A 24,463-nucleotide genomic window follows, 5' to 3' on the forward strand; every position below is an offset into this window, starting at 1 on the left:
TTCCACACTGATACTGTCTACTAGGTGTTCCTGCCTGGATGTTCTGTTAATAACTAAGCTTAAAATATAAAAATATAAACACAAGAATCCAGAGAAACCAAAAAAGGTATAAATACATTTCTATTTGAGCAGTTGGAAAGAGCTATATATGATGTTCCAATATTCTAATGGGGGGAAAGAAATTAGTATAACAATAATAGTAATTAACACTTATCTAGCACCTTAACGTTTACAAAGTATTTTACAGATGTTATCACATTTGATTCTTCTAAAAACTCTGAGGAATTTGGTATTATTATCCTCATTTTATTTATGACAAAACTGAAGCAAACTGAGGTTAAGTGACTTGCCTGGTGGCACACAGCTGATAAGTATTTGAGGCTAAATTTGAATTCAGGTCTTTCTGTCTCCAAATCCTATATTCTATTCACTGGGCTTTATACAGGGGCCACCTAGTTCTCTGAACGTTCCTTCAGAACTTTAATGTCTTCAAGGATTACTGAAGAAAAACAGAGGTCTTAACATGTGCTTAAGATGGTTCTCACAGTTTCAACAGGAAATAGAGAAGACTGGGTAAGAGAAAAGGACATACTAGTATAGAAAAGAGGAACTGGAGCGAGAGAACTTGCTATTTCTTATAATTGGGGTATATAAGAAGAATATGCAAACATAGAAGGAGCGCACATCAGGTGAAACTCTGCCATGACACTACACACACAGTCCGGTATAGAACTACAACAAACTCAGCCGGAAAAACAAACAGAGCTAGGGAAGAGGGAGGGGTTAAGAAGGAGGTTAATACCAGAGAGAGAATAGTCACAAGCAAAATAAAATTCCTGATTCTGAAGAAAGGACTAAAAGGGGCAGGGAGGGAAGGCTAAGGGACAACCTTAGATGCCTTTTGGACAGTTAGAGAATGGCTGCACAAAGTGTGACAGATGAATGGAATGAAATGTTCTGGTGTAAGATATTATAAAAGAGATTATTTCAGAGAATCCTAGGTAGGTGAATGATTAAGAGTGAAGTGAGTTGAAGCAGAACAATTTATACAAGGATAATTGTTACGTGGTAAAGAAAAACAACTTTGAAAGCACAAAGGAGCAAGACAGTTTTTGAAAGTAATGGGTTAGGGTTGGGCAAGATATAGTAGGACAAGGAAGCAAGGATTCAAAAGTAGAAAATAGTGTGTTTATTTGAACTGTTTAATCATAAGATCAAGAAAATAATCAAAAGTCAGAGCAAAGTAGGGGTGATAAAGACTTAGGAGAGGGAGTTGTGGAATGACTGAGGTCTTGGAGAATGGGGTTAGAAGTGAGAGAGAAATGGAAATGTAGTTTCTAACTGAAGAGAGCATTGAGGTATTTGGAGATACCCTGTTTCCCTGAGCTAAGGCCCAGCAAGCAGGCTGTACCCTGACCTTGGAATAACAACAATCCTTTGCACTCAGAATTTCAACCACCCCAAAAATCCCAGAATTGTTTCCTAGCAACAGGTGTTTTCTGAGCTTGGACAAGCATCTGCTGTGTCCCATGTTCTAGTCATGAGACCCTGCTATGAATCAAATTTGTCACATGTTGCTGTTATCCCTCATTGTCAGGACTACAGCTCCATTCTTATTGAGATCTCCCCACACTAAAGTGGGTCCCTCCCACTAGGGGTAAGACCCTACCACATGTGTTCTTGCTTGCAAACTGTTCTCCTCATTTGAAATTAATTAAACTTCTGTTTGTGTCCTGACTCTCCTCTCTCTAGTCTGCTCTGTTCAATTCTGGCCATTCCCAGGTTAGAGCCTGTTCTTGTCCAATTGATGAGAGAAATTTTAAAGTTCTAGATCATGGAGGTAGCACAAAGTTATGCTCATCCCTAGGGACAGTTAAGGTGTCATTCATGGTTATTGAGGAGGTTAGTGAACTGGGAGGTTGTGAAAACCGAGGTGACATTAATATAGAATCCATGTCAACTGGGCTGAACTGACCTCTGACCTAGGGATGGCCGGAGCCAAATGGAGCACACCAGAGACAGGAGAGTCAGGAATCAAATAGAAGTTTAACTTCAAAGTGAGGGGGAAAGCTTGAAAGCAAGGAAGAAACATGACACAGGTGTCAGGGCCCCACCCCAAGTGGAGGGACCCACCTTAGTGTGGCCAAACCTTGATTTATATACTTGTGGCTAGACAAAGAGTAAAATAGTGTAGTGTAGCAACAGTGGTGAGGCACAACAAGGTTCTTGTCTAGTGACAAGAAGTCTGTTCATATCAGGGCTTCCTGTCTGGGCCTCTTGGTGCTTGCCTGAGCTCAAGTTCAGTCAGTTCTGTGATTTAGTTGCAGCAGTGTTTATCCAGAGGGTGAGCGCAGAGGACAGTTGTTATGCCAAGCTTAGAGGACAGCTTGCTTGCTAGGCCTTAGCTCCAAGAAACAGGGTGTCTCCTAATATCTTGACAGACAGTGGGGTTGAGGAAAGAAGAAAGTTGTGAGTCAGTTATTGGACTCCGTCAGGTCAATCAGTAAGTATTTATTAAATGCCTACTATGTGCTAGGCACTGGGCTAAACACTGGGGATACAAAAAGAGGCAAAGACAACCTCTGCTCTCAAGGAGCTCACAATCTAATGGGGGAGACTAGTAAAGTAGCCCTCACTGGAAAATCTCCCAGTAAAAAGGAACCTATTGCTAAAGTGGTGAATTACCTTCTTGGGTAGTTCTATATGTTACAAAGTTTTCCCTCATGAAGAAGAAGAGGATAAGCATTATATAGCACCTACTATGTGCTAGGCACTGTAACAGGCTTTGCAAATATCTAGTTTGATCGTCACAACAAACCTGTAAAGTAAGTGCTTTAATTATCTCCATTTTTACAGTTGAGGAAAGGACTTGGGCAGAGCCACACAGCCAGTAAGGGTCTGAGGTTGGATTTGAACTCAGCTCTTCTCCACTCCAGATCTAGTGCTTTATCCATAGAAACACTTAGCTAGTCTCTTGACTGCAGGAGGGAGGGCTGTCACATTTCTCCAGTTCTGCATTCAGGTGTCAGATACCAAGGTAATTGAAGAAATATTTGTTGTGAAGGAGAATAATGGTTAAAGGGAAAGTGATGGGGAAAATTCAGGACTGGGGAGAAACAGACATGGTAAACAATAGATAAAGTTTCAGGGTATGATGGGAGCAGCAGATGATGAAATTCCAGAGCCTGGAGGGAAAGAGAAAGGAAAAGGGGTGGGTGGGGTGAATGGAAGGTCACAGAATCAAGGACTGGAAGGGACCTTTTTGTACTGTCTAGTAGCTAAGGAACTCATAAAATTCTAGACTTTGGTAAGGAGGAGATGATTTTTACAAAATTCTTGGACTAATATAGAGGAAGAAGAGATAATAATGATGATGATAATTGATGACAGTTTGTAAATCACTTTACCAGTTGAGGTAGGTGCTATTATTATCTCAATTTTATAGGGACTTGCTTAGAGTCAGGTAAAGAAGCATTATTGAGCACCTATGTGTCAGGCACTCAGCTAAATGCTATCTGGGATAAGATTCCAACTCAAGTCTTTCTGACTCCAAGCCCCATTCCCTATCCATTGCCCCACATATCTGCCCCAGCACTGATGGCAGTGGAAACCTTTGGCCTGGGCAAGGAAAGAATAAGGTGACTAAAAAGATTGGGGAGAGGAGAGAAACAAAATAAAGGGGAAAGGATGATCATCGATTTAATCGATTTAGAGCTGAAAAAGACCATCGAAGTCATTTAGTCCAATACCCTACGTTTTGTAGATGAGGAAATGGAAACTTAGAAAAGTAAAGTCCAAGGACACAGGGGAGTAAGTGTCGAAGTCAATATCTGAACCCAGGTTCTCTGACTCCAATCCAGTCCTCTTTCCACTGCATCACGCTACGGGATGATGAAATTCTAGGGTTTGGACAGGAGGCGTTGATGAGGAATCCTAACAGCTGTCATTTCAACAGCGCCTTTCGTCTATTATCCCACAGGATGAGGAGGAAACAAGAGGAAGAGGGAGGCGAGGATGATGAGGCTGCAAGGCCGGGGCTGCGGGGGAGCAGAGCAGAAGGGCTCGGGGGCTCCCCGGGGGCCAGGCGGCGGCTATGGCTGGACGGTCCCCTCCCGCCCTCCCCCCGGGGTCCTGGCGGGGCAGGCTCGTGGGGAGACCCCGGCAGCGCCCGGCCCTTTATCCAGGCCCGGCATCCCCGCAACCTCCCGCCGCAACTCACTCAGTCCCTCCCGGCTCGTGGTTCCGGCGCCGCAGCCGCTGCCGCCGGCCTCAGTGACAGAGGGGCCGGGGCGTGCAGCGGCACAGCGGTCCGGCCGGAAACAGCTTCCGGGGATGCTCGGCTGGCGATTGGCTTGGAGAGCGGGGGTGGGGCGGGGCCTAGTTAGTAGGAGGCAGGTCCCGCGGCCTCGGGAAGGCCCCTCTCTTCTTCCCCTGCCCTCTGCTCCTAGCTGGTTAGGCGGCACCCTAGTGGAGAGACGGAACGGGTCTTTCCAGAGAAAGGGTTGTACCCGGAACCCGAGGCCCAAGGACAGAGCGCTTCCGGTCGAGTGGAGATCCGGCTCCGGGCCTTGGGGCTGAGGCTGGGGGCTAAGGTGAGGGTGAGAGAGAGGGTGGCAGCGCGGTCTGTGGGTCCCTTCCCCTCCCCAGCCCCCTTTCCCTTGCCTCCTGGACTCCCATTCCAGTCCCCGTCCCTGTCGCTTCCCGTCGCCCCATCTCCTCTTATTATTTCAACAGCTGCCCCTAGAGTCCCCAGCCTTGTTGCTTTCCCGGCCACCGACCTCTCTTTCTCTTCTCTGTCCCCTGGCCTTATCAGCCAGCGGACCCCATTTCAGATCCTTCCTCAGACACTCTAATAGCTATGTGATCCTGCACATGTCATGGAGCTTCTGCCAGGCCTCAGTTTTTCTCACCTGTAAAATGGGTCAAATGAAACAATCACAATTGGAAAATTCTTTGCAAACCTTAAAGCGCAATATAAATACTACCTTTCTTCATCTCTGTCTCCTGCCTAGACCCCCTGTTCTCATCTCTTACATTCCCTGCTTCTATTTATAATTCCCTCTCTGTTCCTTTTCTTTCCTCCCCACTTTTGTGTGTTTCTTCTTTTTCCTTGCTTCTCTTGTTCACTTCTTGCACCTTGACTTAGTTGCAGCTCCTACCATTTGCTTTCTCATCTTTTCCCCCTTTCCATGCATTCACCCCCATCCCTTGTATTTTCTCCCCTATTTCTGACCCTTTTCAAGATCATGTCCTTCCCACTTTCCCTTCCTTTTGTTATTTCTCTTTGTACCTTTCCTCTTCTCATTCTTTCTCTCTTCTGCCTTCCCAGTTTCCTCATTCCTCCTTTTCCCTCCTTTCTTTTTCTCTCCCTTTCAGTGTATAAATAAAATACATGCAATGGGTTTAATCACTTAATAGCTGAATGTTAGCCAATCACTTCTCTGAGTCTATTTCTTCATATATAAAATGGGGATAATAATTACAGGTCCTTTTCAGTCTCCTCTGCTAGCTCACCATCCATACCTTGCACCTTATTTTCGGTTGTGCCAAAGGCTTTGACCTGGACTCTCTTCTTTTCTCTGTGTGCTTTTTCCATTACACCACCTCTCTGTATCAGAAATGCTATTATCTTCGTACAAATGACTTGCAAACCAATATATCCAGTACTAGTCTATCTCCTGAGCTCAAGTCCCACAGTACTAGCTGCTTATTGGACAATTCATCCTGGATGGGAGGGAGGGGAGGGGAGCGGGGTGTCAGCAAACTGGCCTGAGGGCCAAATCTGGAAAAATGCAAAGAACATTCTTAGCTCTTGGATCATACTAAAACAAGCTGGCAGATCTGACCCAAGGGTCATAATTTGCTGACCATTGTTCTAGAGACATCTCAAGCTCAAATATCCAAAACAAAATTTATTATGTCCCCTCCTCCCCCCAATCCTCCTCTTTACTGAATTTTATTATTTCTGTCAAGGGCACCACCATTCTTCAATTGTCCCAGTTTCGTATTCTGTGTTATCTTTAACTCTTCACTCTCACCCTACCTATCCAATCGCTAAGTTTTTCAGTTTCTATTTTAAATCTTAGGTCCTCATCACTTCTATCCTGGACTGTTGCAGTGGCTTTCTGATCATGCCCCTTGCTTCATCTTCTTATTCCAGTTCATTGTGCATACACTTGTCAAAGTGACTTTCTTTAAGTGCAGAAATACTTATGTTATTCCCTCATATTCCATAACCTCCAGTACCTTCATATTGCCTCCAGTATAAAGTATAATCTCTGTTTGTTTTTCAAATCCCTTTACAACTTCTATCTGACTTATCTTCCCAACCTCATTCTATATTATTCACATTTCCATATTTTATCATCTAGGGTCATTAGCTTTACTGTTCCTCATGGCACTCATTCCATCTCATGTGTCCATGTTCTTCTACTGCCTGTCCCCCATACCTGGAAAGTACTCCCTCACTGCCACCTCATCAAATCTTTTACTTCCTTCAAAATACTACTTAAGTATTACCTTCTTCATGAAGCCTTTTCTGATCTTACTCAGCTGATAGGGCGTCCATCTCTAGCTACTTTATATTCATTCTGTATACACATATCAACATATTATAGAATGTAAACTTGAGAGCAGTGGTTATTTCGATTTTTATCTTTGTATCCTTAGGGCCTACTATAGTGCTTGGCACATAGTAGTTGCTTAACAAATGTTTATTGATTGATTCTTTGGTCCTGGTCTGGACACTGTCATTGGAAAGCCATTCTAGTTCAGAGAGGCTCATCTCCACGTTGTTTGCAGGGTGATACAATTTTCACCCATAGCCACTTTCCAAGACCCCCTTCTAAGATGGGTTATGATTTGTACTGGGGTGCGGGGGCCCATACTATTAAGAAGATAGATTATTGAAGTATAAATATTGTCCTGTACAAAGTTGTAGTGAGGAAAAGTGAGGAAAGCATGGTGAAGTGTGATATAATATGAGTTGTTTTTATTCTTGTATATCTGCCTGTTTTATTGTGCATGTCTCAGGCTATAAAGTCCTGAAGCTCAGGGATCTTGTATGTTCTTTTTAAAAACCACGCACATAGGTAGCTGAGAAATGCTTTTTAGAATTAATTTATTTGTGATACTGTGTTTTAGTCTTACCCTCCACAGATTTTGGAAATGCTTAAGAAAAATCACAATTAAGTTCAGGACATTTATGGTAATAATAAAAAATCTGTAACCCTTTTTATTTTCCTCTATTCCCCCTCTCTTCTTCCTTCTTCCTACTCAGTACTTCTTTCTCTATGTTCTAGAACTGCACTAATGTTTTTGACATGACTTATCTTATTGGTTAAGAGGCAGTGCTAAAGAAAACTAGATTATGGGTTGAATCCCTTGTCAATTTTCTTCCTGTTCTATAACCACAGACTACAATTTTAATTCTTGACTCTCAAATAAGTGGTATAGTTTATGGCAGGGTGAAAACAAAAGATTGTAGGTGAATAATAATAACTTAGCATATATATACATATACATACATACATACACACACAGACACATATATATATGTAAAACTTTAAGGTTTATAAAGCATTTTATAAATGTTTCATTCAATCTGCACAACAGCACTGTGTAGTAGGTGTTATTGTCCCGTTTTACCGATGAGTAAACTGAAGCAAGGAGAGGTTTCAGGTTGTAAGCATCTGAAAAGATTTGAACTCAGAGCGTCCTGACTCTAGGTCCAATATTCCATCCATTATATCATGATGTCTTTTAACATAGTGCCATTTAAAATGTATTTTGAATCCATCTTTGGATAGGTTAGGGACTAGACCTGTGATTTTACTGGTAGAGGGAACTCTGGTGAAAGAACTGCCTCTATCAATGAAGGTCAGCACCTTCTCTTCCATTTATACTCTAAGATTATGACCTGGAGTACTGAAAGATTACATGATTTGCTCAGTCACACAACCAGTATGTTTCAGAGGCAGGATTTGAATCCAGGTCTTTCAGGCTTTGAGACCAGCCATTTATGACCTCAGCCATTTTGTCATTCTCTTTTTGGATTGATAATTTAAATAGCCTACCTTCTTGATAGTGACTTGGCCATTAAAAACCACGACACTGCTCTGCACCCATTAAAGGCTTACTTAAGGGATTGTTGTTTTAATTAAATTGGTTTAATTTGAATCATTGGGAGGATGACATAAAATTTCTATAGTGTTTATAGAGTGAGACCCATACTTTCTTTTCAGAACATTACTCTCTCCCATGAATTAATTACCATGTTACAGCCAAACTGGCTGACTTTCTTGCTGTATCTTATACAAGCTATTCTATCTTCCATCTCTGTCTTTGAACAGGCTTTCCCCCATACCTGAAATGCCCTTCCTTTCCATGCCCCCTTCACCTCTTGAAAGGCCTAGCCTCTTTCTGATTTACCTTGGTTTCTGCTGCCTTTCCCCTCCCCTGAAATTATCTCATATTTACTTTGTATATGTTTTGTTTCTTTGTATCTTTCAAGTGCCTAATATAGAACCAAAGACATAATTTGTGCTTCATAAATGCTTATTAGTTTGTTGATTGCATAAACGGCACAGGAGAGGTTCATTACTGGAAGGCTGGCCACCAGCTGGTGATTTTTTTTTTGTCCTCAGCAATTCACAAAGACCACCTCCCAAGGCATGGAGGGGTTGGGAAACTTTATTGGAGGAACAACCCAACTCACTGAAACCATGGATCCTTCAAATATTGAAACAAGTTCAACTTATTATATTCATTTCCTAATATTAAGATCTTTATATTCCTATTAGACTGTAAACCTGTGAGGTCAGGGATTATGACCTGTCTAAACTTTGTATTTTACCCAGCACCATGCTGCATGTAGTAGGTGATTAATAAATATTCGTTGCTGTTAAATTGAAGTAACTTCTTTGTACCTTTCTCATAGCAGTTTACTTAAACCACCCCTTTTACACTTTTTTTATTCTAATTTTTATTATACTTTTTTTCTATATTTGTTTTATTTTCTTTACTAGATTCCGAGTGCCTTGAGTCCAAAGATTGTGTCTAACTTTATCACTGTATACCCAATTTACCAGAGGACCTTGTCTATACAGTAGGCACTTAACAAATGTTAACTTGCTTTGAATTGACTCAGATAATACTGATGTGTCAAAATATTTAGATTAGCAGACAATTGAGTAATATGTATCAAACAAGGCATATTACATTGAAAGTAAGCTATAGGTAAGGGAAATTGTAGAGTATTAACAGGGTAACCTATTATGAAAGTTTTATATGAAGATGTGGGAATGTTTGTGGAAGTTGTCACTTTTGCGAATCAATGAAGGAAAAATTAATGGAGGAATTAGGATTTGGGGGAGATGTTTGATTAAAGGACCCAAAATTAGTGAAGAGTTCATTCAACCAATATTTTTAGGCTCTTCCTATGTACAGAACATTGTGCTAGGCACTTGGAGAGATTTACATTTTAGACAATATTTTTTCCCTCCCCTCAGGGAGCTTAGAATCTGATAAGAGGATCAGAACTTAATTAGATCTGAACTTGTCTATGTTGATAAAGACCATCTCCCGAGACATGGAGGGATTGGGAAACTTTGTTGGAGGATGAACCCAAATGACTAAAATCATGGCAAACCACTCCAGTATCTTTGCCAAGAAGACCCCACGGACAGTATGAGCCATGGGATCATGAAGAGTTGGACATGACTGAACAACTGAAGTGGTATATTGAGGTTGGAGTGGGAGGCAAGATAATTACTAAATTAAGGATGTGTCATTTGAGCCAGGCTTTAAAGCATGGGGAGAATTTCACCAGGCAGAAGTGAAAGGTAGGACATTATAGACTTAGGGACTATCATGAGCAAAACCACAGAAGTGGGAAAGGACAGGATGAGTATGAGTAATGATAAGTAGTGTATAATGTAGAATATGTTGAGTTGATTGGTATGACATAAGACTGGAAATGGAGGGTGGTGCTAGGTTATAGTAGGTCATGAATGGCAGACAGAGACATTTGAATTTTAGTAAGAAGGGAGCTCTTGAAAGGTTTTTGGCAGGAGAATTGACGTGAGTAGATTGAAGTTTAAGGGAGACAAATATAGCAGAAGTCTGTGGGATGAGTCAAAGAGAAAAGGTTAGGAGGCATCTACAATAGTCTAGGGAGGTGATAATAAAAGCTTATACTAGGACAGTGTTACAGGGAATAGAGAGGAAGGGATGAATACCAAAGATATTCTTGAGGTTTCATTCATAAAATGTAACTGTATATAAGAGCTAAGGGAGAGGGGAGATTTAAAGATAATGTTAATGTTTTGTACATGGGAGAGAGGGTACTGTGGACAGAAATAGTGTGCTTAAAAGGAGGAACAGTTTTGGGAGGGAAAGATAGTAATAATTAAAACTGGACAAGTAGAATTTCAGGTTCTAATAGGTTATTAGAAATATAAATCTGCAGTAATGAAGAGAGGACAGGGTTGGAGATGTAGTTTGGAAATTATTTGTGTGTAAGTAAGTCATGTTTGACACTGATGGAGTAAATGAGATGGGCAAACAGAAGAGGGTTAAGGATATGATCTTGGATTGCACATATATTCAGTGGACAGGAAGAGAAGGGAGCTAAGGAAGAAAACTAAAACTTCGTATAGAAGCCAAAGAGGCTAAGGAGAATGATGTTAGGAACAAAGGGGAAAAAAAGGCCTTTGGACTTTATGGTTTAAGAGGGCAGGGGGCAGCTTCAATAGAGTGGCAGGTCTAGAAGCTAGATTTTAAAGGGTGGAGGAGACTGTGTTGATGACTTTGAGGAATGGGGTATGGATTATTACTTCAAGAGGTATAGTAGGGAAGGAGAGAGAAGATGGTAGCTCCATGAAGGAGCTGGTGGAACACTTTTGGAGACTGCAGTTACCCAAGTATATTTGTAGTTACATAAGAAGGAGTCATTAGATGTAGGAGAGGGAAGGATTGCTGGAATTTGGTCTTGGAGTGACTGTAAGAGATGAGATCAAGGTTACAGAAGAGTTAGGCTTAGGAAGGCTAATAAGGTTAAAGGGAAAGGAAGAGGTAATGAATGTTACTTCTACATTTTGACTAGAAGAAGGTAGTTAAGGGATCTTCCAATGGATGGCCTCTATTTTAGTTAAGTTGGAGACAGTTTATTTGCATTAGATATAGTTGGAGTCTTGAGAAGAAAAGGTGTGGAAGTCATTGTGGGGAACGAGATAAGGGAATCAGTAAAATGTAGAAAAGTATTGTCTAACAGCAGTGAAGGCTTATAGTGGATGAAATCACCTTAAGTTTTGTGACTTTCTATACTAGGGTTGAGTAGTAGTTGGTCAGGAACTGTGGAAGGTGGCTAATGAGGTGAGAAGTCAAGACTGGACATGGAGGCAAGTGAAGTTGGGGTTGGGAAGGTAGACTAGGGGCATTAGGAAGGATAAAAGGCTGGGGAAGCCATGGAGAGGGTGGAAAACACTGAGACAGATATGAGGATATCAAGATAACAGAGATTGGGATTTAAAGTTCAGTTCTATAAGACAGCAAGGCCTATGTGTGACCATGCTGGCATGTGGTTAAAGTTGGGGGAGAAGCAGCCGTGGTGTAGTTGAAAAGGTGTTTCATTTCGTCTGAAGACTTGAGTGAAATCCTGTTTTTTACACTTAGTTGCTATGTGACCATTGGCAAGTTATTACTTGTCTTAATCTGCTTCCTCATCTGCATCCTCAAGAGCTATACTTCTTTATCTCTCTTCCCTTTTTTGGCTAAAACTCCCCGAGAAGGCCATCTACACCAAGGGCCTCTACTTCCTTTCTTCTCACTCTTTGCAGTCTGTCTTCTGGCCTCATCATTCAGTCTTTCCAAAGTTACCAATGATCTCTTAATTGAAAAATCTAATGGCCTTTATTCAGTCCTTATCCTTCTTGAACTTTTTGCAGCCTTCGACATTGTGGATTGCCTTCTTCTCGATACTCACTTTTCTCTAGGTTTTTGTGACATTGCTGTCCTGGTTCCCCTGTCTGGCTGCTCCTCTTCTGTGTCCTTTGCTGTATTTTCTTCCAAGTTGTACTGCTAACTGTGGGTGTTCCTCAAGCCTCTGTCCTGGGCTCTCTTCTTCTGTACTGTTTCCTCTATATTAACTCATTTCTCATGGTTTTAATTATCATCTCTAAGCGAATGGCTCTCAGATTTACTTGTACAGCTCTTACTTGTACCTCTCTCCTGACCTCCAGTTGTACATTAGTCATCTTGAACTGAGTGTTTTGTAGGCATCATCTATGCAGCATGTCCAAAACTGAACTCATTATCTTTCCTTCTAAACCCTTTCTTCTTAACTTCTTTTTTATTGTGGAGAGGGCTGTCATTCTTCTATTCATTTAGGTTTGCAGCCTTACCGTTGCTCATAATTCCTCATTCTCACTCCCTCCTCAAACCAACCAGTTGTCTAGTCCTTTTGTTTCTACTTTTGTAACGTCTCTTTTATACTACCCCTTCTCTTCTCCAGTACTGCAGTCACCTTGGTGTAGGCCCTTGTTACGTCAGGCCTGGACTAGCTTAGCACAGTAATAGGCTGGTGTTCCTGCTTCCAGGCTCTTCCACTCCAGTTCATCCTTCATTCAGCTATCACAATGATCTTCCTAAAATGAAGGCCTGACCTCATCATTTCCCTGTTCGGTTAATTCTAGTGACTCTCTATTACCTCCAGGTTGGAATATAAAGTCCTTTATTTGGCTTTTAAAACTCTTTATGACTTGACCCATTCCTATTTTTTCAGACTTTTTACAACTTCCTGTCTTCCACTTACTCACTCATCTGGTGACACTTGATCGGACACTCTGTGTCTATTCTTCATGCATTATCCCAGGCTATCTCTAGTGTCTCTAGAACATTATCCTTGCTCATTTCCACCTCCTAGCACCCTTCAAGTCTTAACTAAAATCCCATCCAGTCCTCCTTAATTTTAGTGCCTTCCCTCCGAGACTACCCCTGACTTAGACTGTGTTATGTTGTTTGTTCATAGCTGTTTGTATATTGTTTCACCCATTAGACTGTGAGCTCCTTGAGAGCAAGGACTGCTTTCTGCCCTTCTTTGCATCCTCAGAACTAAGCAGAGTGCGTGGCACATAGTAGATGCCTAATAAATGCCAGTTGACTGGATGACAAATGAGGTTAGTAGTATTTGTGTTGCCTACTTCATAGGATTATGATTATGAAAAGAAAGTGCTTTGATTTGAAGTTGCAGACTTCTATATTCAGGGGGTTATTGGGTTATTGACATATATTGAAATCACTAAGGATAGGGTGGAAAGGAAGAATGAGCCATGTCTGTAATGTCACTGGGGTATGAGATAATGACAGAGGGTTGGAGGCTGATTACCTAAGAAGAAAAAGAAGAAAGAAAAAAGGGAATGAAGTAATGTGAGAAGGCTTGGCAAGGAGTATGAAGCATTGGAATTGACCCAAATTACACCTGCATTCATTTAATTCAGTCCCTCAATGTTGAGGAAGTATAATTTAGTTGTCTTCTAGAGGTGGGATTCCTAAACTGGGGTTAAGGTGACAGGAAGTTTTGGAATTGGAATTGGAAAAAAAAATTGCATGGTTATTTTCGCTAACTATAATTTAGCATTACCTCAATTGTGCATTTTTAAAAGATCCTTCTGAGAAGGGGTTTCTCAAACTTCACCAGACTGCTAGGGCAGGGCAGGAGAGATGGTCCTTGGCACAAAAAAGAAGTTAAGCACCTCTGCTCTAGGGGCTTAGCAGCTTCATATTTTACTTTTATTTTTCTTTTAATAAATTTAATCAAAAGAAAATGGATTGTGATATTGAGCTGTTTCAGATCGAAATATAATTCTTATTTTATGAGCCTACTTGTGTTGATTCTTCATTCTAGGGGCAAGATGGTAATAAAAGATTTATGGTTTAAGTGTTAGCTCAGAATTACAGAGTTTTTCCCCCCTCTCTCAAATGAGCTGAAACTACCAAGAATAGCATATTACCAAGCTGACTTTTATCTCAGAGGGAAAAAATAGGCCACTTTTAATCTTCCTTTTGGCATTACATAAACATCCAAAAATGTATCCAATTTAAATCATGCATTTAATATCTGTGCAGAGCTTTTCTGTTTAGGAGAATGTATGTCTAGTGACTCTATTATGGTCCCATTAAGATTGAGAAAGCTTAAAGCTCTCCTCTGAGAATGGTCTTAAAACTTTTCCATTCTGTAGATATTTCCCCTATCTCCATCATTTGTTCTTTCTGTATTCCTTGCCAAGAGGGGAGAATATATGTATTATGTAATGGGTCAGTTATATTTTGGCTTCTTTTCCTCTGAGTAGATCAGTGGAGGTAAACCAAAGGTCTCTATTGTATCCTAGCTGTTTGTCTTCCTGATACTTTGTGGTATCTTTCTGTGGCCTCCAACCTACCTTTCTAACTTCATTTCACACTTTCCCTCTTTCATATAATATATGCCTAATCCAAGCTGAATTTCTCACTGCTCCATGAATGTATTTCTCACTTCCCCCACCCCCCTTGTCCTCAAATATATTCCTTCCTAACACCTGCTTTATTTTTTAAATCCTAAAATAATATCAAAAAAGCCACTTACTGTGGGCAGATAGATCCCTGTGCTAGGACTTGGGTAAAATATAAAGTTTAGACAAGACATATACGCTGCCTTCATGGAGTTGGTGATTTAGTCAGGGGATAAGATATAGATACAAATTAAATAGAATATATGTGATATACACATTAGTATTGTGTTTAGTAGTAATGTGTGTCATAGGAAATAGACCTAAGCTCAGTTTTCATCTTCCTCTAAGGGCTTCTCTTTATTCTGTGTGTGTGTGGGGGTGGGGTGGGGCAATTGGGGTTAAGTGACTTGCCCAGGGTCACACAGCTAGTAAATGTCTCAGAGCTTCTCTAGACAGAAATGACTTCTCTGTGCTGTCTCATAACATTAAAAAAAGAAAAGGCCAAGCATTTCTCATGTTTTAATTTATGTCATTTATTAGACATGTTATAATCCTTCTAGTAAATGAGTAGAGAACAAGGATGGGGTAGAGAAAGAAGATTGGAGAGAGAGTCAAGAGACAAGGGTTTGAATCTTGGTTTGGATTATTATTAGCTGTATAGTGATGGATAAATAATTTAACATTTCTGAACCTTCATTTTCAAATCAGTAAAATGGAGATAATGAATTTTTTTGTGGTATCTTTTTTAATCACTTTCATTTCCAAATATATCTCACCACTCAATCCCTTAACAAGCCATCCCCTTTAACAGCATAAAAGAGGAAAAAAAAACACCAAACAGTCCTTCAAAACTAACCAATGTATCAACTGAGTTTGACAGTATATGTAGTATGTCACCCTAGCAGTCCACCTCTGCTACTAGGGGAGAGAAGTGCATTTTCTTAACTCTTTTAGGTAAAGCTTGGTTTAATCACACAATATTCATTTCCTTTTAAAAAAAAATTTACATTTTTGTAATTTTTTTTTCTGTTTCTGCTTGCTTTTACTCTGTATCCTTTCACATATCTTCCTGTGCTCTGAATTCTTCATGTTCATATTATGGCATAGCAATATTATATCATGTGTTGCTATGAATATTTTACTGTATATGGGTTCTTTCTGTCTTTGACCTCCTTGGGGCATATGCCTAAGCAGTAGGATCAGGGATAAAACTTTAACTTTATTGTTTCAAGGAAAATATTATGTTAGTTATAAAATACCGTACAAATGTGAATTGTTGTCACAATTATCTATTTTTGTATCCCAGTAATGCAGAACCTTGTATATAGTAGGTGTGTAGTAATTCTGGGGACCTGGTGGAACCAGGACAACAGATTGCTTCTGTTTTGAAGATTTGTAAACCTTGTAGCCTTTATATTATTGCTATGATTAAAGAGATCTCAGCAAAGTATTTTTAGCAGATATGAGCAGGAGAATATCACTTTCATCTGGGGTTGGAAAATCAGAAAAAGCTTCCTGGAAGTAGGCCTTAGAGGAAGAGAATGATTTTAACAAATGAAGATAAGAAGGTAATAAGTTTCATAGGTGGAGGATAGCCTATGTGAATGCATGGAAGAAAAAGAGGGACAAATTAGATCAGGAAATGGTTAGTAGTTCACTTTGTCTAGACAGTAGAATGTGTAATCAATCAATCAATGAATAAACAAGCATTTTTTTAGGTACTTGTATGCTAGGCACTGAGGACATAAACATAAAGAATCAAATAAACTCTAGTTGCAAAGAGTTTACATCCTAATGGGATAGATAAGTACATCTAAAATATATAGTCTAAATATGGAACTAATAAATATATATCAAGGAAAATAATATGAAATATGATCCAATAAGTAGACTGGAACTAAGTTGTGGAGAGCCTTGAGCCCACATGTGCATTCTAGAAAAACGGACGCAGTTCAGGAGGGGAAAAAAACCAAGAAAATGAGATTGTCTGGGACTGGCTTATAAAGGACTTAGAAGCAGAAATTGAAAATCTGGGTCTTGACCCAGGGTGGGATAAAAATGAAAAACTTAGCAAATGTCTGTTGGATACATTGCAGTACTCTAACAGCTGTGGCTGCTGACTAATGAAATAATTTGTTGTTCAGTCATTTCAGTCGTGTCTGACTTTTCATAACCCCATTTGGGGTTTTTTTGGGCAGATACTGGAGTGGTTTGACATTTCCTTCTCTAGTTCATTTTACAGATGAGTAAACTGAGACAAACAAGGCTAAGTGACTTGCTCAGGGTCACACAGTAAGTGTTTGAGTTCAGATTTAAGCTCAGGAAGATGAGTCTTCTTGACTTCAGTCCTGGTACTCTATCCACTGTACCACCTTGCTGCCCCAAATAATAATATAATAATAATTATAACAATATACTAATAAGTATATAATGATGATAATTATTGTAATAGCAGCAGCTAGCATTTATATAGAACTTTAAGGTTTACAAAACACTTTACAAATATTAAGTCATTTGATCCTCACAGCAACCCTGTGAGATAGATGTTATTCTGATCCTCATTTTTATAGACAAGGAAATTGACACAGTTAGAAAGCGTATGAATAGGATTTGACTCCAGATCCAACCTTCGGTCCACTGCACCATCTAGTGGCCAGTTTCAGTGAATCTTCTTGTACATCTTGTCAATCTTCTATCAGGCTCAAAAGAAGCAATTTTTGTTCTTTCACCTTACTTAAGTTGAAGAGAGGCATCCATCATTGCTCAGTTCCACCTGGTGCAGGTGGCTATGGAAATCTGCACCAAAGGGTTCCTTAGTCTTCTCAGATATTATTGCACCTACTTCAGCATAGATTTAGGAGAGAAAGATATAGTAGGACAGGGGAAGGGACTTAAGTACATTAAGTGCTTGTTCTAGGTTCAAATACTTTGTAACCCTAATTTGGGTTTCAACCTAAAATTAGGAACTAATTATTTAGAAAAACATGCTGCCTTGTAGTTTCAAAGCCCTTTTTAAAAGCTGAAAAAATTATTCTAGATCTTAAAATATAGGGTTGTTACAGATATGTTAAAACCTATCAGTTTTTGATGTAATCATAATAATCACCTGATATAATAGGTTTTGTATGTGTGATCAGTTTTATTGTATACACCATTTCTTTCATTAACTTTATTCAGATTAACTGTCACCAATAACTCCATTGATATTTCCCCCCCTCCCCACTTTTATGGTATGTCTGTGTTTTCAAACTGTTGTTATACAATACTCTATTACAGAGTCGCCATGGAGGAAGGAAACTCTTAAGATGACTGGGAACAGTTTATATGCCTTTTTTTCTTAAGTCTGAGATGTAGTAGGAACAATAATATCTGAGAAGCCTAAGGAACCCTTTTGGGTAGATCTCTGTAGCCACCTGAATCAGGTGGAGATGAACAGTGATGCATGCCTCTCTTCCATTTATTATCATAGTAAAGTGGAAACTGTCATGAGTGGAAAGAACAAAGATTACTTCTTTTGAGCTCTTGCTGAAGAGACGCAAGAGATACAAGAAAAGATACAAGAACTGACCACTAGAAGGCGCAATGGACTGAATTCTGGATCTAGTGTCAAATCCTATCTCAGACACTTTCTAGTTGCATAACCGAGCAAGTCAGTTTCTTTATCTCTAAAACTGTGAGGATCAAATGGCTTAATATTTGTAAAGCATTTTGCAAACCCTAAAGTTGCATATAAATGTTAACTGCTGCAGCATTTGGCTGCCACAGTTGTTATACTACTACAAGTCCCTAATAGATGTTTGCTAAGTGTTTAATGATCATACTCAGGGTCAAGACCCAGATTTTCAGTTTCTCCTTCAGACTTTTATTAGCCAGTCCTAGACAAATCTCATTTTTCCCCCCCATTCTTGAACCATCTCTTCTTCTCCAGAACAAACGTATGAGTTCAAAACTCTCCACAATCTAGTTCTCGCCTACTATCTTGCATTATATTTCATGACCCCCAAATGGCTATTTTACTCGATATGAATTTATTAATTTCATATTTAGACTATATATATTTTTATACATACTTGTTATCTCTCCCATTAGGATACAAGCTCTCTGAGAGCAGGAATTATGTCATTCTTTGTTGTTTTGTCCTCAGTGCCTGGCATGTAATAGGTGCTTAAGAAATACTTGTTTATTGATTGACTGATTACATATTCTGCACTAGATAGACTGAACTGCTAACCATTTCTTGATTTAATTCTTCCCTCTTGGCTTTCCATCCCTTATCCCCGAAACTTATCTTTTCATCCTCATTTGTGAAATCATCTTCTTCCTTTAAGGCCTTCTTCTTCTAGAAGTTTTTTCTGATTTTCCCCTGCTCTCTCAAGCTGAAAGTGACGTTCTCCTGGTCATATTCACTCATAGTACTTTATTGGGATCTCTTTGTTGTCTCTTTATCATAAAAGTAGGGAAGTTGATCTGTCATTCCAGAATTCATTATCTTTCCTTCCAAATGTACCCCTCATTCATCTTCTTTTTTCTTTCAGAAACACTGCATCTGGGTTCACATCCTTGCTATCACCTTCAAATCCTAATTCTGACTCACCCCACAAGTTGTTAGCTGCTAAATCTTGTTGGATCAGTTCCCTTCTCTTGACTCACACAACTATCATCCTAGTTCAGGCCCTCCTTACCTTTCACCTGAACTATTGAAATAGCTTTATAATTAGTGGCCATGCAATGCATCTTTTCCCACAAACACCAAAGTACTTTTCCTAAAACACCCATCTGCCATGTGCTCCTCCACTCACATGTTCACCCCCCTCTTTAGCCTCTATGTCTCTTCACAGTCTGCCTCCAATCTGCCTTTCCAGCCTTATTTCACATACTCTCCTTCCTACTACAGTACAGCTAAAATGATCTTCAAACAATGTACTGTGTCCCCCATCCTGTCATTTTACACAGGCTGTCTCACCTGCCTAGAATGCCCTTCTTCCTTGACTCTGGCTTTTAGAATCCCTGGTTTCTTTCCAGGTTAGGCTTAAGCACACGTTCTACAGGAAACCTTTCTTGCTCCTCCACCCCATTACCCCAGTGTGTTCTATCCCAAATTATCATGTACCTATTTTGCATATCTTTATATATTCATCTTATCTCCCAGACTAGATGGCAAGATTCTTGAGGGCAGGGACTCTCACTTTTGTCTTTGTTTTTCCAGGATCTAGTACAATGATTGGCACAATAAGGTGACAGCTACTGGATTGATCAATCAATGGGGGAGGAAGGCAGCAGTCATTTCCAGGAGTCTAGTTTTCCTTCTGTTCATAGCCTAGGTATAGGCAGAATGTAAATCTAGGAGAACTCAAGAATTTGGGATGATAATAGATTATCCCATTATACTATGGTGGATGAGGTGGTTTCCAAGTAAGGAGGACAAGAGAGTTGGGTGAGATTTCTTTTTGTTTTAAATTAAAAAAAATTTTTTTTTTTTTGCCTTTTGGAGGGCAATTGGGGTTAAGTAACTTGCCCAAGGTTACACGGCTAGTTTTTTTGTGTGGGTATTAAGTGTCTGAGGCCGGAACAGAACTCAGGTCCTCCTGACTCTGGGCAGGTGCTTTACTGCCCCTTGGTGAGATTTCTTTATGTCAAAGCAGGTTATCTTTGGGGGAGTCTGGATAGCTTTCTTTTGTGTTTATTCACAGGGAATATCTTGTGCTTTGGGCTTTGCTGTAACCTGCTTGAGGTCTTAGTTGCAGATACACTTGAGGGATGAGCAGAGAAACTCTACAAGGTCAGGAATATCTGGAGCCTTGACACTTTCATTTGAATTCTTTCCTGTTATTTTTGATGGGCCTCTGCCATACGTTATGGTACCCTGGAAACCAGTGTGTGTAGGACCCTGACATTCTCCCTCACCCATATCACATTCTACCTTGGATCATACTTATTTTTATGTCTCTAGCCCCCAACCCTCTACAGGAGATAAGAAATTCCTCAAGGTCAAGGATCTCTGTTGCTTTTTCATTTTGAATCGTCAGTACCTTGCGTTTAATAGGTCCATACATTTTTATTTGAAAAGAATTGAGTTCAAGAGCAGTGAATGATTGAAAAATTATTGTTTTTTGCTGTTGGAATGTATTACAAAGGCATTGGAATGTATTCCAAAGGCACGTGGAAATTATGTATATTTGTTTATATTTGCCATTATTTATAATAATTAAGATTAAAGATTAAGAATGCATGGTCTTTTCCTTCAAGTAAAAAGAGGCTTATATAGAGAAACATAACATTTTTATCAAATGCCTGCCTTTGTAATTGTTTTGTTTAGAATAGTATTAAGATGAGTTTGCATTTTCTCATTACATGGCATCTGACTATTAGGGAAGGTAACCCCAAAACATTTTGGATCACAGGGGAGATGTTAGCCTTGATATTAGACATTTTACTGTGGATAGACCATGCTATGATCATTGAGCATTAATTACACAGGTATAGCTATTGCTCACATAGCCTATTTTATAGTATATTATATGTTAAGTTTGTGTCCTGTGAAATTTTTTCATTGTAATATTTTCTGATAACTTTTTTTTAAACAATTTTAGGTATTCTGTACTTCTAGGGAAGATTTCGAAAACTTTTTGTTTCTTCAATGACTTCCCTGGTAGCTTATGATGATTCTGACTCTGAGGATGAGGCCGACAATTCTAACAGTTCATGCCAAGAGAAAAGCATCAGAAACATCGGTCAGCCTTTACCATCTGACATATTAGTTACAAATTATGAAAACAACCCACAACCTAGATGGGACAACGTGAATACTGGTTTGGGCATTGTTGAGGAATATTCTAGGGTACGTGGTCTCCCAGAACCTCAGGCAGAGAGAAGTACCTGGAAATCTTGTCCAGGGCCTAGATGCCAGTGGCCTAATATGGAGCTCCAAGTCAAACCCTGTACATTCTCACCTTCAGACTTCGCCACATCTCCCAACTCCATATTATCTGGGAATAGGGAATTAGCAGGTGCATCTGTTGGCAAAATGAGGCCTTTGTATGAAGCTTTCAGAGCCTCCAAGTCATCTTCTTCTGCTTTAATGTCTTTGGAAGTCACAGGTCAACATGGAAGCCTTTTGCAAAAGAGGAGACAGGAGAACATGGATTTTATTGAAGGAGGAATTAAGCCTTATATCCCCAAAAGACTGAGACAAACACAGACTTTAACCGCAGGAACTAGTGAGAGAGGGGCATCTGAGCTACAGAGATGGAGAACGGATTTCCCATCCTCGTCGGAAGGATTTCCCATGAGAGAATGCATAACTACAGTAGTTTCTCACTCTATTAAGCCATATTTAGAAGGGAAATATAAATCAACAGAAATTCCAAAGAAGTTGGTCTTTCAGATGTCTGAGCATGGAGGGCCAGTCAACAGTGTCCAGTGGTGTCCAGTTTTACAGCACAGTCACATGCTTCTCTCAGCTTCTATGGATAGAACTTTCAAGGTAACATTCCTTAGTTAAAAAAAAGTCTCATCAGATATTCAGTCATTATTGATTAAACCCTTCTTGTGTTCAAGATACTGCATTTGCCCTTGTGGGAAATACATAGAAGCAGTAGGATGGAGTGGAAAGAGCCTGGGATTTGGCCTCAGAAGGTCCAGGTGCTGGTCCAGGTTCTGCCATTTGCTAGCTTTGTGATTTTGGGCAGAGTGATTTTACCAGGCTGAGCTTCAGTTTTTTAATCTGTGAAATGGAGATGCTAATTCTAGTAATTCCTCTCTGGCAGGGTTACTGTGAGGAAAACACCGTGCAAAGGGTAAAGCAGTACTTAAATATGAATAGCTGTTATTAGACAAAAATTAATAAGGCATGGGAGCTCCTCTTAAGGAGCTTGTAGTGTATTAGAGTGGGAGCTGGGAGGAGACTAGTACACAGAACTATAAAGTGTCAGAGTATATGAGACGGATGTGAATAGTTAGAGAGCTTTCAGAGGCCACAAGAGGGTAATCTCTCCTGCCTAAGGGAGTTAGAGAGGACTCCATGTAGGAGGCACATGCTTCATCTGGTTCTCAAAAAAGATTTCATTCATTTATTTATTTATTTATTTTAAGCAATCGGGGTTAAGTAACTTGCTCAAGGTTACACGGCCAGTTATTATTTCTGGGTGTGGTGCTGAGTGTCTGAGCCTGGGATTCGATCTCCAGGTCGTCCCAACACTGGAGCCAGTGCTCTTACTCGCTGAGCCACCTGGCCGCCCCTAAGCAGTTGGGGTTAAGTAACTTGCTCAAGGTTACACGGCCAGGTGTTTCTGGGTGGGTGCTAAGTGTCTGAGCCCGGGATTCGATCTCCAGGTCAGTCTGACACTGGAGCCAGTGCTCTTACTCGCTGTGCTACTTGGCCACCCCTCAAAAAAGATTTTAGCGAATGGAGATGTTGAGCAGAGGGCATGCCCTCTGGTAGAGTTAGAGAAGGTTAAGTATGAAGCATGTTTGTCAAATAACAAACTGGTTGTGCGAAAGGGAGTTTTTCAGAAATAGTCAAGCATTTGTGCTTACTATGTGACAGGCACTTACAAGTAAGTGCTTACTATGTGACAGGCACTGAATTAAACTGTGGGGATGCAAAGAAAGTTAATGCCCCCCCAAAACAAAACAAAGCAAACCCACAAAAGAGCCAAAACCCCAAACTCCATAGTCCTTACTTAAAAGATTTCACATTCTAATGGGAGGAGACAACATATGAATATCTAGTTATTTACAGAGTATGTATGTAATAATACTATAATATATAATGTTATATATAATAATGTATAACATATAATAATAATGCAAGTTATATACAAAGTATGTGAAAGTAATCTCAGAAGGGAGGGCATTAGTAGCTGGGGGGACCTGGAAAGGCCTCCTGTAGAAGGTAAGAATTGAGCTGAGTCCTGAAGGAAGCCAGGGGATCTGAGATGTGGAGGTCAGAGGGAAGAGCATTCCAGGCCTTGTGGCCAGCCAGTGTGGTAGTAAGATAGTTTATCACATTGGAGGAACTGCAAGTAGGTCATTGTTGCTGGCTGATAGCAGTTGTGGAGAGTGGTAAGGGGTAGGAAAGTAGGTGTTGTAAAAGTAGTTCAACAAAAGTAGACTGAGGTACATTTTCTCTGAGCAAGGCAACATTTTATTAACAGGGGTGCTACCTGGCAATTAATGGGTCAGTTGGCTGCCTTAGTCTAGTAAAGGACCCCTAGCAGAAGAACATCTCCCCTTTTATAGTTTTTGGGGAGTACAGAACAAAGAACAAAGGTAGGGAAGGAAAAATACATAACTAAGGCATGGGGGACAATACGATTGTTTAGAAATTGGGAACGAGGGGCTAGCAAAAATCCTCTCCTTCTCTCCTGTGATTAAAAAAGGTTTATTGTTTGAGTCCATCTGCAAAGTTAGAGATAGTGGGACAGACTTGTTTGGAGAGCAAACCAGACATCCTTGAAAGAAAGCTTGGTGGTATAAAGATAATAGACCAGACTCCCTGATGTCCACCTGCATCCCCCAAGGACAGTAGATTTTGTTGAGGCAGGAATATAACAGTGAATGACAGAACTGGATTTCTAGACTTGTTATAGGCGAGTTGGATTTCTGTGCTAAGTTCAGAGACAAAGAACTGTGACTGGCAGTTAAAGGACAAAATCAATTAACTGCAAAATAGGATCAATAAAAAATGATACAGTATCAATTTAATCTTCTCATAGGAAAGCCAGGAAGGAGCTAGGTTATGAAGAACTTTTGTGCCAAACAGAGGAATTTATATTTGGTCTTGGGGGTAATAAGAAACTACTAGATTATCTTCAGCAGGGGTGACATGATCAGACCTAAGCTTTAGAAAATCACTTTGGCTTTTGGAGGGTTAATTGGAGTGGGGAAAGATTTGGGAAGGGAGACCAGGCAGAAGAATATTGCAGTAATCCAGGAAAGAGATGATTAGAGCTTGAACCACAGTTGTGACTGTCAGG

At 40.1% G+C, this 24,463-nt stretch overlaps 2 protein-coding genes across 4 annotated transcripts in view; one reads left to right on the forward strand and one right to left on the reverse strand.

Annotated features, from left to right (window-relative positions):
- The window catches only part of LOC138173644 (tryptophan--tRNA ligase, cytoplasmic), a 41,763-nt gene extending 37,412 nt beyond the window's left edge, over nt 1-4,351 (reverse strand). The window contains exon 1 of the mRNA XM_069103695.1: nt 4,220-4,351. The gene's annotated coding sequence lies outside the window, so the exon portion shown is untranslated. The remainder of the gene's footprint in view (nt 1-4,219) is intronic.
- Nucleotides 4,352-4,450: 99 nt separating this feature from the next.
- LOC138173643 (WD repeat-containing protein 25-like) overlaps nt 4,451-24,463 on the forward strand; it is a 287,285-nt gene continuing 267,272 nt past the window's right edge. For 2 of the 3 annotated variants that reach the window (XM_069103694.1, XM_069103692.1), the window contains exons 1-2: nt 4,451-4,592; nt 21,077-21,969. In XM_069103694.1, coding sequence (XP_068959795.1) covers nt 21,124-21,969 — 846 coding nt within the window. In that variant the 5' untranslated portion in view covers nt 4,451-4,592; nt 21,077-21,123. Of the gene's footprint in view, nt 4,593-13,060; nt 13,176-21,076; nt 21,970-24,463 lie in introns of those variants that run through there. The other variant, XM_069103693.1, reaches the window with a different exon arrangement.

This window comes from Petaurus breviceps, unplaced genomic scaffold, assembly GCF_028583685.1.
Source record: "Petaurus breviceps papuanus isolate PSGF00001 unplaced genomic scaffold, PetGlider_PUasm1.0 63, whole genome shotgun sequence".
Lineage (NCBI taxonomy): Eukaryota > Metazoa > Chordata > Mammalia > Diprotodontia > Petauridae > Petaurus > Petaurus breviceps.